Source organism: Protobothrops mucrosquamatus, unplaced genomic scaffold (assembly GCF_001527695.2).
Source record: "Protobothrops mucrosquamatus isolate PMUCROS unplaced genomic scaffold, P.Mucros_1.0 scaffold3534, whole genome shotgun sequence".
Taxonomy (NCBI): domain Eukaryota; kingdom Metazoa; phylum Chordata; class Lepidosauria; order Squamata; family Viperidae; genus Protobothrops; species Protobothrops mucrosquamatus.
In genome coordinates this window covers 128,313-140,213 of record NW_015389503.1, presented here as the reverse complement: position 1 = coordinate 140,213, position 11,901 = coordinate 128,313, and the positions used below count along the sequence as shown (strand labels likewise).

General features: G+C 45.1%; 1 protein-coding gene across 1 annotated transcript in view; it reads left to right on the top strand.

Annotated features, from left to right (window-relative positions):
• AKAP10 (A-kinase anchoring protein 10) overlaps window positions 1-6,969 on the top strand; it is a 25,459-nt gene extending 18,490 nt beyond the window's left edge. Inside the window, exons 8-12 of the mRNA XM_015827158.1 lie at window positions 538-647; window positions 2,180-2,262; window positions 2,753-2,805; window positions 5,983-6,081; window positions 6,701-6,969. Coding sequence (XP_015682644.1) covers window positions 538-647; window positions 2,180-2,262; window positions 2,753-2,805; window positions 5,983-6,081; window positions 6,701-6,706 — 351 coding nt within the window. The 3' untranslated portion in view covers window positions 6,707-6,969. The remainder of the gene's footprint in view (window positions 1-537; window positions 648-2,179; window positions 2,263-2,752; window positions 2,806-5,982; window positions 6,082-6,700) is intronic.
• Window positions 6,970-11,901: the final 4,932 nt, after the last annotated feature.

The window sequence follows — 11,901 nt, the reverse complement described above, 5'->3', positions numbered from 1 at the left end:
ATTTTAAATAGGGAATAATTTTTAAAAATTTTCAAAGATTTTAAATATGACACAGCTATTAATATATTTGCTTTTTAATTGGTTTTATAGGGGAAATGTTTTTTTGTGTTGTTTTTTAACATGCTGTGAGCCGCCCTGAGTCCCTCTGGGGAGAAGGGCGGCATAGAAGTTTAAATATAAATAAATAAATAAATAAATGATAGATAGATAATTAGGCAGGTAGATAGATCGATAGAAAAACAGATGATGGATGGATGGATGGATGGATGGATGGATGGATGGATGGATGGATGGATGGATGGATGGATACACAGAGATGGATGGATGATAGATAGATAGATAGATAGATAGATACATACATACATACATACATACATACATACATACATACATACATAATAGATACTTACATAGATACATACATAGATACATAGATCTTTTATGAAAAGTTAAGTCCAAATTACAGTTATATGAGGTCCTTTTTTCTTTTCTTTTTTTCCCCCTTCCTCTTCTCATTCTCTGGATCATAATCCACAGCCCAGCCTCAAAAAGGCCAGCATAAAAATCCTGAAAAACTTTGATGAAGCAATAATTGTCGATGCTGCCAGCCTGGACCCCGAGTCTCTGTATCAGCGGACCTACGCTGGGTAAGGTGGTTTTTGTTTGTTTTTTGTTTGTCATGCCGAATGGCAGCTGGGCACAAATGCAGCTGGTTCTCCAGCCACCAGAAGAGATCAATTTGTGGGTTACAAAAAAAAACCTGGGATGGGCCTGTTGCTTTTAAAATACCTGTCTGGTTTTAACCTCACCTCCGGATGGCCCCTTCCGGTCAAGCAATCTAGAGCCGAGGTTGGGAAAGGTAAGGAAGGATTTAGAAGGGAAGGTGAGAAAGAAATTCAAGGCAATCCCATCTTGATTTTCTTCAGGGTAAGAACTGACAAATCTGGTGAGGCTTTCATTATTGAATTGTTCTACCTTATGACAATATGAGTACAGCAGTGGCCCAAATTGTGGAAACCTTTTGGGAAAAGTGTAGAGTAGAAATGCCCCCTTTGGTTAAGTTTCCACCCATTTTTGAAGATTAAAGAGATATTGACATCGGAACAAGGGAATTATTACGATAAAATGTAGTGAAAGACCCGTTGGTCAGTTGAGAAACGTGGTACTGAAATTAAAATAATACAAAATGTTCGAGTGAGTTACTTTCTTGTGTTTTTTTTGGGGTTGGTTGAACTATCACTAGTGTGTTGTGTGACTGTTTACAGGAGGAGAGTCCTTCAATACAGGACATCAATCACTGGATCCTACTGTGATCTGATTGGCTCATGGCCAAAACAAGAGGACACCTGATTGGCTCTCTAAACACTCCTGCTCATTGGCTACCATCAGGTGAAGGAAAGCTACCTGAGATCAAGTTGTGCTTCCTTTTTCTGGTTATTTGGCTATAGCTTTTCATAGAATTCAGTACAGATAATTGAACAAACTACATTGCATGACATTCTTGATTAAATGATCTTTCCATTGATATATAATTTTATGGGACTACTCCCCCCCAAAAAAGGGGCGGTATTAGCCATCAAACCTCAAAAAATACACTTTACCCAAAAAGATTTCCACAATTTTGGCCACTACTGTCATCCCCAACTTTAGGACCCTTTCTTTAGCCTCCGTTCAAAGGGACGACAGTGCTGGAAAAAGCGACTTAACGCCAGTCCTCGCACTTAACGACCGTTGGGTTTCCGCTTCCTTCAAAAACTGGAAGTTTTTAAGAAGAGACTGGACAGCCATTTGTCCGAAATGGTATAGGGTTTCCTGCCTGAGCAGGGGGTTGGACTAGATGACCTCCAAGGTCCCTTCCAACTTTATCATCATTATTATTATTATCAAGCGACGGGCTGTTCAAGTCTTGCTCAGGTCCCTCCTTCGCAGTTTTCTTCTGCTTCCCCCGCGGTCAGCTTTAAATCGCTTTTCACCTTGCGTGAAGGTGGGAGAACAAGGCTTCCTTCTCCGAAATGGAGAAAGAATAACAGGCTCTCCAGGGAAACAGGTGTGATTTGAGCCTGCAAGGAGGAGCAGGTGGGGGGAAACCTGGCCAGTTCCTTTGTCGTGGACCTGCCATCTCGGCTGCAACCCTAAGCCCTCTCCCAGAGCTTATAAGCCCCTCTTCCTCCTGCTTCAGGAAGATGACGTTTGGCCGTGTGAGCAACCTGGGCCAGTTCATTCGAGAATCGGAGCCAGAACCGGACATCAAGAAGTCCAAAGGTGAGCTGCTTCTTCCTCCTCAAGGGAAGGTTCTCCTAAGCCGAGGTTTCTCAGCCTCAGCAGGTTGAAGAGGGGTGGGCTTCCACTCCCAGAATTCCCCAGCCGGCCTGCTTTAAGAGGGGTGGACTTCCACTCCCAGAATTCCCCAGCCAGCCTGATTTAAGAGGGGTGGGCTTCCATTCCCAGAATTCCCCAGCCAGCCTTCTTTAAGATGGGTGGTCTTCCACTCCCAGAATTCCCCAGCCAGCATGCTTTAAGAGGGGTGGGCTTCCATTCCCAGAATTCCCCAGCCAGCCTTCTTTAAGATGGGTGGTCTTCCACTCCCAGAATTCCCCAGCCAGCATGCTTTAAGAGGGGTGGTCTTCCACTCCCAGAATTCCTGAGCCAGCCTGCTTAAAGAGGGGTGGACTTCAACTCCCAGAATCCCCCAGCTAGTCATGTGGACTGCATAAAACACGACGTTTCTCAGCCCTTCTCCTTCTCTTCCCAGGGTCCATGTTTTCACAAGCAATGAAGAAATGGGTGCAAGGAAATACAGATGAGGTAAGGCGCTCTCTACTTACGGAAAAAATACGACCCACCTCTTTGGCGATTCCGAGAGACCCTCCTCTGTGTCTGGGCGTGCAGGCAAATTGTTCGTTCTAGGTCTCCTGCTTGAGCAGGGGGTTGGACTAGAGCACGGCTTTTCAACCGGTGGCAGGCGTCCCACTGATGGTATGTTGGCACTTGGCAGGTGGTACGCGTATGATAGTTGAAAAAGCACTGGGGAAAAAAGTGTAAGGGGGGGAGAAGTGAGGATATAAAAGAAGGAGGAGAGAGAAAGGGTATAAAAGAAGGGGAGAGAGAAGAGAGGATATAAAAGAAGGGAGAGAAGAAGATAAAAAGGGGAGAAAGGATATAAAAGCAGAGAAAGGATATAAAAGAGGGAGGAGAAGATATAAAAGGAGGGGAGAGAAGAGACGATATAAAAGGAGGAGGGAAAGGATATAAAAGAAGAGTGAGAAGAGAAAATATAAAAGAAGGAGGGGGGAGAAAGGATATAAAAGAAGGGGAAAGATAGAAGGAGTGGAGAGGAGGATATAAAAGAAGGAGGGGGGAGAAAGGATATAAAAGGAGGGGAGAGAAAGGATATAAAAGGGGAGAAAAGATATAAAAGAAGGGGTGGAGAGTATAAAAGGAGGGGAGAGAAAGGATATAAAAGGTGAGAAGAGAAGATATAAAAGAAGGAGGGGAGAGAAAGGATATAAAAGAAGGGTGAGGATATAAAAGAAGGGGTGGAGAGTATAAAAGGGGAGAGAAAGGATATAAAAAGGGTGAAAAGAAAATATAAAAGAAGTAGGGGGGAAGAAAGGATATAAAAGAAGGGAAAAGATAGAAGGAGTGGAGGAGGATATAAAAGAAGGAGGGGAGAGAAGAGACAATATAAAAGGAGGGGAGAGAAGATAAAAAGGGGAGAGAAGAGAACATATAAAAGGGGGAGAAAGGATATAAATGGGGAGAGAAAGGATATAAAAGGGGAGAAAAGATATAAAAGAAGGGGTGGAGAGGAGGATATAAAAGGAGGGGAGAGAAAGGATATAAAAGAAGGGTGAGAAGATATAAAAGGAGGAGGGGGGAGAAATTTGTTAAATATGTTTTGCCCCAATTGATGACTTTTCTTGCCACATTTGTTAAGTGAATCACTGCAGTTGTTAAATTAGCAACACAGTTGTTAAGTGAGCCTTGTTTCCCCATGGACTTTGCTGGTCAGAAGGTCGCAAAAGGGGGTCACATGGCCGGGGGACACTGCGACCGTCGTAAATACGAGTCAGTTGCCAAGCATCTGGATGTAAATCACATGATCCTGGGGATGCTGCAATGGTCATAAGTGTGAAAAATGGTCATAAGTCACTTTCTTCAGTGCCGTTGTAACTTCGAACAGTCACTAAGCGAACTGTTGTAAGTCGAGGACTACCTGGACTTTATCCCTTTTTTCCTTTTTTTTTTTTTTTTGGTCATCAAGTTTTTGACACCTTGCTAGGTGGTACTTGGATATTGCCATATCCTAAAAGTGGTACAATCGGTGAGAAGGTTGAAAAGCCCTGGGATAGATGACCTCAAGGGTTCCCTTGCAGCACTATTCTGATTGAGAATTCAGGTCAGAAACCAAGTACAGTGGTGGCCAAAATTGTGGAAACCTTTTGGGAAAAGTGTATTTTTGAGGTTGGATGACTAATAATACCCCCTTTTTTTTTTGGAGCAGTACCATAAAATTATATATCAATGGAAAGATCATTTAATCAAGAATGTCATGCAACAAAGTTTGTTCAATTATCTGTACTGTATTCTATGAAAAGTTGTAGCCAAATAACCAGAAAAAGGAAGCACACCTTGCTTAGGTTGATCTCAGGTAGTTTTCCAGTTTTCTGATTGTAGCCAATGAGCATGAGTGTTTAGAGCCAATCAGGTATCATCTTGTTTTGGCAATGAGCCAATCAGATCACAATAGGATCTAGTGATTGATGTCCTGTATTGAAGCCGAGAGGAGGACATTTGTCAGTGTGTTATGTGATGGCTATCAAGTTGGTTGGGTTTTTTTGTGTTCTTTCATTGAGTGAGCTTGTAAAACATAATAAAATTAAAGTCATGGTGCAAAGAGCTGACTGGTTGCCCAGAAAGCGATGTAAAATAGTATTATTAAGTGAACAAGGCTACAGTTATAAAGAAATTAGAAGGAAAATGGGTGGAAACTTAACCAAAGGTGGCATTTCTACTGTACACTTTTCCCAAAAGGTTTCCACAATTTGGGCCACTACTGTACAACCAGAAAAATTCCTCCCCAGAATATAAAAAAAATGGATGCAGGGGCTGCTTCTCTGAATACTTGGGAAGTTAACCCTCTCATCAGGTAGATTCGTTCCTCAAGTGAGGATTTCACAACCTTTTTTGCCACCGTCATTATAGGAATCGTGGTCGTTAAGTGAACCCAGCTCTCCCTGTTGACTTATCGGAGGCGAGTTTGGAAGGTCACAAATTGTGATCACCTGACCCTGAAACACTGCAGCCATCATAAATACAGGGCAGTTATCCAGCTCTCCAAACGTTGATGACGTAATCCCACAGATGCGACGGTCGTTAAGTGCGAGGACTGGTCGTAAGCGACCTTTTTTCAGCACCTTAGTCACTTTGAGCAGACATTAAATAAACTCAATTAGTCCTTGAGTTAGAATTGTTCGTTCAAAGTTTTAGGGGCACTCCAAAAAAGCGACTTAGCAACCATTTTTCACACTTAAACGACTCTTGCAGCGTCCCCACGGTCACGTGATCAAAATTCACCCGCTTGGCAACTGACATGTACTTACGACGGTTGCATTGTCCCCGGATCACATGATCCCCTTCTGATAAGCAAAGTCAAGGGGGGAAGCCAGATCCACTTAACAGCTGGGTTACTAAGTTAACAATCGCAGCCATTCGCTTACAGCCGTGGCAAGACTCACAGCAGCTGTCTCACTTAGCAACAGCAATGTTAGGCTCAGTTGTCGTAAATTGAGGACTACCTGTACTGGAACGCAGAGGTCAGTTATTTGCGTAGTGGCCCATCAAATATTGCTTGAAAATACAGTTTGGGACCCAGATGAATTGGAGGGGGAGGCAAGGATCCTGGAGGGTAGCTTTCTTCTGCTCGCTACTCACCTTCCCAGAATGCCCTGGGCTTGACGGACATCTTTGGTCTGTCCGTAGGCCCAGGAGGAGATGGCGTGGAGGATAGCCAAAATGATCGTCAATGACGTCATGCAACAGGCACAACCCCCGGAGGCAGCTGTCGAAAAGGTGACTAAGGTAATGGCTGGGAGATTCTGGGAGTTGAGGTCCACCCATCTTAAAGCATGAATGGCTGGGGAATTCTGGGAGTGGAAGTCCACCCATCTTAAAGCATGGTTGGCTGGGGGATTCTGGGAGTGGAAGTCCACCCATCTTAAAGCAGGCTGGCTGGGGGATTCTGGGAGTGGAAGTCCACCCATTTTAAAGCATGAATGGCTGGGGAATTCTGGGAGTGGAAGTCCACCCATCTTGAAGCATGAATGGCTGGGGAATTCTGGGAGTGGAAGTCCACCCATCTTAAAGCATGGCTGGCTGGGGAATTTCTTATTTTGGGGGAAAACACGGTAGCCAACTCTATAAACCAGATTCCCGGCGTGATCGGGATCCCGTTGTGAGATCTCAAATGCCAAATACAGCAGAATTCCGTGCAGCTTTTGGTCGGAAATTGTGTGGGTGGCTGCCTGGAATCGGGGGGGCGGTGGGGTTGCAAAAGGGGGGAGGGTCTGCCGGCTACACCAAAAGGCCCACTGGGGAAAAAAAAAAAGACTCGGGAGAGTTGGATGTTACAAATGGAAGTTTGAGCCCCCCCCCCCTTTCTGCTTCTTAACCACCCCCCCTTTTTTTTAATCTTCCTCAGCTATGATCTTTGGGAGCTTCTGCCTATGAAGCGAAGCGGAGCTGTTTTCTCTCCCCTTCCTCGCGGCCGCCTCATCAGCACCCCGAACCCCTATGCAGCGGGTACAATTTTTCCCCCCTCCCCTTAATGGACCGGAAAAAAAGGCTCACCTTTCTCTCTCGTCGAGTCCCCGTCGAAGGAAGATTTCCCAGCTCCTCCTACCAAGGATTCTCCCTCTGGACTACAGTTAGGCACAGACATTTGCCCCGTAGTTTTCTGAGCTGCAGTTTTGTTGTTGTTGTTATTGCAAACTTTTAAAAAGAAAAAAAAAATCTGCAATCAGAAAGGCTCACGGCCACCTGAGAGCGCTTTGCAGCGGACGGAAGAGTAGTCTTAAAACAACCCCGGCGCTTGTTTTCGAAAGATCCGGAAATGATGAAGTATTCCATAAAACTGGAACTCCGTTCCTCTCGTGCGTTTGGGCCAGTCGGGGGGCTGGGGAGAGAGGAAATTGAGAACGAGCGATTTTTTTTTTCCCGGGTCCCGTCGGTCTCTTTGCTTTTCAAAACGCTGGACTCCACGCCTCCATCTCTCTCGCCCCCCCGCAGAAGGACATTTCATTTTCATTTGGGGAAATGCCAGAAAAAATAAGCAATGAAGCTTTTTTTTTGTGCGTTCCCTCTTCCTTTTCCTTTTGCAAATGTCCCCGTTAAGGTGAAAGAACAACTTCTAACCCGGTTTAGAAGTGAATTCAGTTTTTGCTGCATCGTTCCAGACTCCGTTTCGCCTTTCGACCTTCTCCTTTAATGCAATTTGGGGGGGGGGGGGGTTTGATCACCTCTTCTCTTTATTTTATTTTATTTTCCTTTTCCCACATAAATCTGAAACTCCCTCTGATCTCCGGGGGGGCGAAAAACGTTTTTACAAGAATTTGGAGTACTTGAGACAAAATCCACTCCGTTGTGCTTGTAAGGGTTTGTTTTTTTTTTCTCCTCCTTCTGCTTTCTTTTCTTCTTTTTTTTAATTCCTTTGGAGTGTTGTTGTTTTTTTTACGTTCTCACCGGCGTTTGTTTCCTGAAGACTTTTGCAAAAAAAAAAAAGAGAGAGAGAGAGAAAAAAGGAGCCTTCATCCAGAACTACACTTTAGGAAACTTTTTGATTTTGACTCCAGCCCTTTGAAAGTGGAACAGACTTAAACGCACACCACTTGGCAGTATCGGCTGGAGCGACACGCCCGCCAGAATGCAAAACAAGTTGTCTCTAGGTTTTTTTGGTACCGTGTACCACCTTATTGTCTGAAACCCAAGTATTCCAGTACTTAAAACCATATTTAATTGTGTTTTGATTGAAATATAAATATATATCTATATATATATATACAAATGAGGCCCTTGTGTCCGTTTTCTCTGCGTGGTTTGTTTCTGCTGCAGGTAACTTTAATCAGGAGAGGGAAGCGGTCTCTTAAATCTTTCGTCTTGACTCCTTGGTCATTCTTTTGCAGGATCCAATCTCGAGTCGATCACCGGGACGAAAGGTTTCTTACAAATGAAGGCAAATATACGTGTCCCAGGATAATGTTGCAGGATTCAATCTTGTGTCGGTCAACGGGACCGGAGGTTTTGTCTTCTGAGTTTTGGGGCTTGTGCTGTAGTGGTATTCTGTGTGTGGTATTGATATGGCGCCTGATGCGTGTGGCTTTTTAGTTGTTGGTTGGGGTGTCGATAGCTGGCTATTGGCACTTAGCAATACCACTTTACAACGCCTTGGTAAGGCCACACTTGGAATACGGCATCCAGTTTTGGTCACCACGATGTAAAAAAGATGTTGAGACTCTAGAAAGAGTGCAGAGAAGAGCAACAAAGAGGATCAGGGGACTGGAGGCTAAAACATACAAGGAACGGTTGCTGGAATTGGGTCTGTCTAGTTTAATGAAGAGAAGGACGAGGGAGGACATGATAGCAGCCTTCCAGTACCTCAGGGGCTGCCCCAAAGAAGAGGGAGTCAAGCTATTCTCCAGAACACCTGAAGGCAGGACAAGAAACAACGGGTGGAAACTAATCAAGGAGAGAAGCAACCTGGAACTAAGGAGAAACTTCCTGACAGTTAGAACAATTAACCAGTGGAACAACCTGCCTCCAGAAGTGGTGAATGTTCCAACACTGGAAGTTTTTAAGAAGAGACTGGACAGCCATTTGTCCGAAATGGTATAGGCTTTCCTGCCAGAGCAGGGGGTTGGGCTTGATGACCTCCAAGGTCCCTTTCAACTTTATTATTATTATGGATCATCGCACAGTTAGCCAGATGTTCAGACTGGATTTGGCATTTTTGTCTACCTATTGAGTCCTTCCCAAGGACCTGGGATAGGCAGATGTGGATGTTTGATGGTATTACAGATCTCGTCGCAGGATGGAAGCAGTTCCTAGTAAGGCCTTTTGCAATTGACTGATGGCGAATTTGTCAATGCCGATGATGGTGTTCAAGTGGTGCTCCAGTTGTTTTGGGATTGCACCCAAGGCGCCTATTACTATTGGTACTACCCTTGCTTGCTTTTGCCACAGTCTTTCTATTTCTATGTCTTTGTATTTTGTGATCTTCTCCAGTTCTTTCTTTTCTATTCTGCTGTCTCCAGGCACTGCCACGTCATCGTTGTCGTCATCATCATCATCATTATCATCATCATCATCATCATCATCATCATCATCATCATCATCATCATTATTATTATTATTATTATTATTATTATTATTATTTAGACTTGTATGCCGCTTCACAGGGCCTTTTACAGCCCTGTCTGAGCAGTTTACAGAGTCAGCCTATTTGCCCCCCAACAATCTGGGTTCTCATTTTAACAACGGAAGGATGGAAGGCTGAGTCAACCTTGAGCTGGTGAGACTCAACTTGAGCCGAGGATTAATGGACTATTCGACCGGCATTTAGTCGTGAGGACAACTGACCGTTCATCGGAAAAAGGGTCCGAAGGTAGTGAAGGGATCGACAAAAACACGGACGAAGAGGTTGTTAGAATCATCGCCGTTTTGGAACTCGATCAGTCCTAACTTGACGACCGTCACCCGTTTCAGTCGGACGTTATGACGTAAATAACCACTGCGCCACCATGGGAGGGAGGAGGGAAGGAAGGAGGGAAGGAAAAAAGGTAGAGAGAAAGAAGGAAAGGAAGGAAGGAAGCATTAGCAATAGCACGTAGACTTATGTACCGCTTCACAGTGCTTTACAGCCCTCTCTGAGCTGTTTACAGAGTCAGCATTTTGCCCCCAACAATCTGGGTCCTCATTTTACCGACCTCGGAAGGATGGAAGGTTAAGTCAACCTTGAGCTGGTGAGACTCAACTGCTCGGCTCCTAATTACCTGGTAAGCTGGCTGTAAATCAGCAAGTAGCCCGTTTCCCAGGCTTCCATCACTTCCCTGGCTGTTTTTGTGCCTGCTCCGCCAACAATCTTAGTAGCGGCAAAATAGTAGCGGCAAAATTGAGTCTACATCCTTCTTGTTCCCTACGTGTTCTCTTAAGCGGTGAATGCTCCAACACTGGAAGTTTTTAAGAAGAGACTGGACAGCCATTTGTCTGAAATGGTATAGGGTTTCCTGCCTGAGCAGGGAGTTGGACTCGATGACCTCCAAGGTCCCTTCCAACTTTATCATTATTATTATTATTGTTGTTGTTGTTGTTGTTGTTATTATTATTATTATGTCTGAAAGCTCGGAAGACAAAACCTCTGGTCCGGGTGACCGACTCGGATTGGATCCTGCAAAGGTTTCTTTGCACCTGAGCGGTCCAAATGTGTGTGGAGCCTCTTTGGCTGCTGGATGTTTTTCCACCCTGTGTCCCTTCCCTGTTGAAGACGGGCACAGGCTGTTGGCGATGAGTCTGTGTGCATTACTCAGGTGACCCTGAGGACCCAAACCTCCAAATGGCCTCAACGATTCAAAGAATGCAAATGACCAGGAACCATTTGCGCCTCAGTTGGAGATGCAGACAACACAGACTCATCCCCAACAGCCTGTGTGCCCGTCTTCAACGAGGAAGGGACCCAGGGCAGAAATCATCCTGCAGCCAAGAAGGCTCCATGCCCATTTGCACCACTCAGGTGACCCTGAGGACACAGGTAAACCTCCAAGTGGCCTCAACAACTCTCTAACAGAAGGCAAATGACCGGCTGTCCGCAAGGAGTATAAATCCTTCCATTCCCCACCATCCAGTCAGAGCTGAAGATGCTTCTTGGAGGAGAAGCAAAACGTCTTCAAAGGATGTTTGCCTCATAAAAAAGCACCTTTGGAGGACAGAGAATCTCCATAGACGCACAAGGCTTGAGTGTGCACATCACAAGCCAACCGTAAACCGGTGTTCTTTTTATAAGGCGTGGTTTAGGTCTCCGTAGCCGATGCTTGAGGTTTTTCAGCACTTTCTAATTGCCTTGTAAACAATGTCTACTATGGGTATGTCTAGTTTAATTGGGGATGTCTAGTTTAATGAAAAGGACGAGGGGGGACATGATAGCAGCCTTCCAGTATCTCAGGGGCTGCCCCAAAGAAGAGGGAGTCAAGCTGTTCTCCAAAGCGCCTGAAGGCGGCAGGACAAGAAGCAACGGATGGAAACTCATCAAGGAGAGAAGCAACCTGGAACTAAGGAGAAACTTCCTGATAGAACAATTAACCCATGGAACAACCTGCCTCCAGAAGCGGTGAATGCTCCAACACTGGAAGTTTTTAAGAAGAGACTGGACAGCCATTTGTCTCAAATGGTAGAGGGCCATGGTGGTGAACCTACGGCATGGGTGCCAGAGGTGGCACTCGGAGTCCTCTCTGTGGGCACGCGCGCTGTAGCCCCAGTCCTAGGCCTTCAGCTGGGTTTTATAAAACCTTTTCGCTTTAGGCCTCTGCTGCTGTGTGCAAAAAAAAAAAAAAGGTTCAATCAATCAGTCAATTTCAGCTTCTCGCGGGGAAAAAAAAAGATCTTGCAAAGTTGGAATTGATTGATTGAACTTTTTAGTCCCGCCCAGTCTGCCGTTACCACTGCAGCCACGCCCACCCAATGGGCCACACCCACCTGACACCTGACGATGCATAAGTGGGTTTTGGGTTGCAGTTTGGGCACTCGGTCTCTAAAAGGTTCGCCATCACTGGTATAGGGTTTCCTGCCTGAGGAGGGGTTGGACTAGATGACCTCCAAGGTCCCTTCCAACTTTATTATTATTATTATTATTAT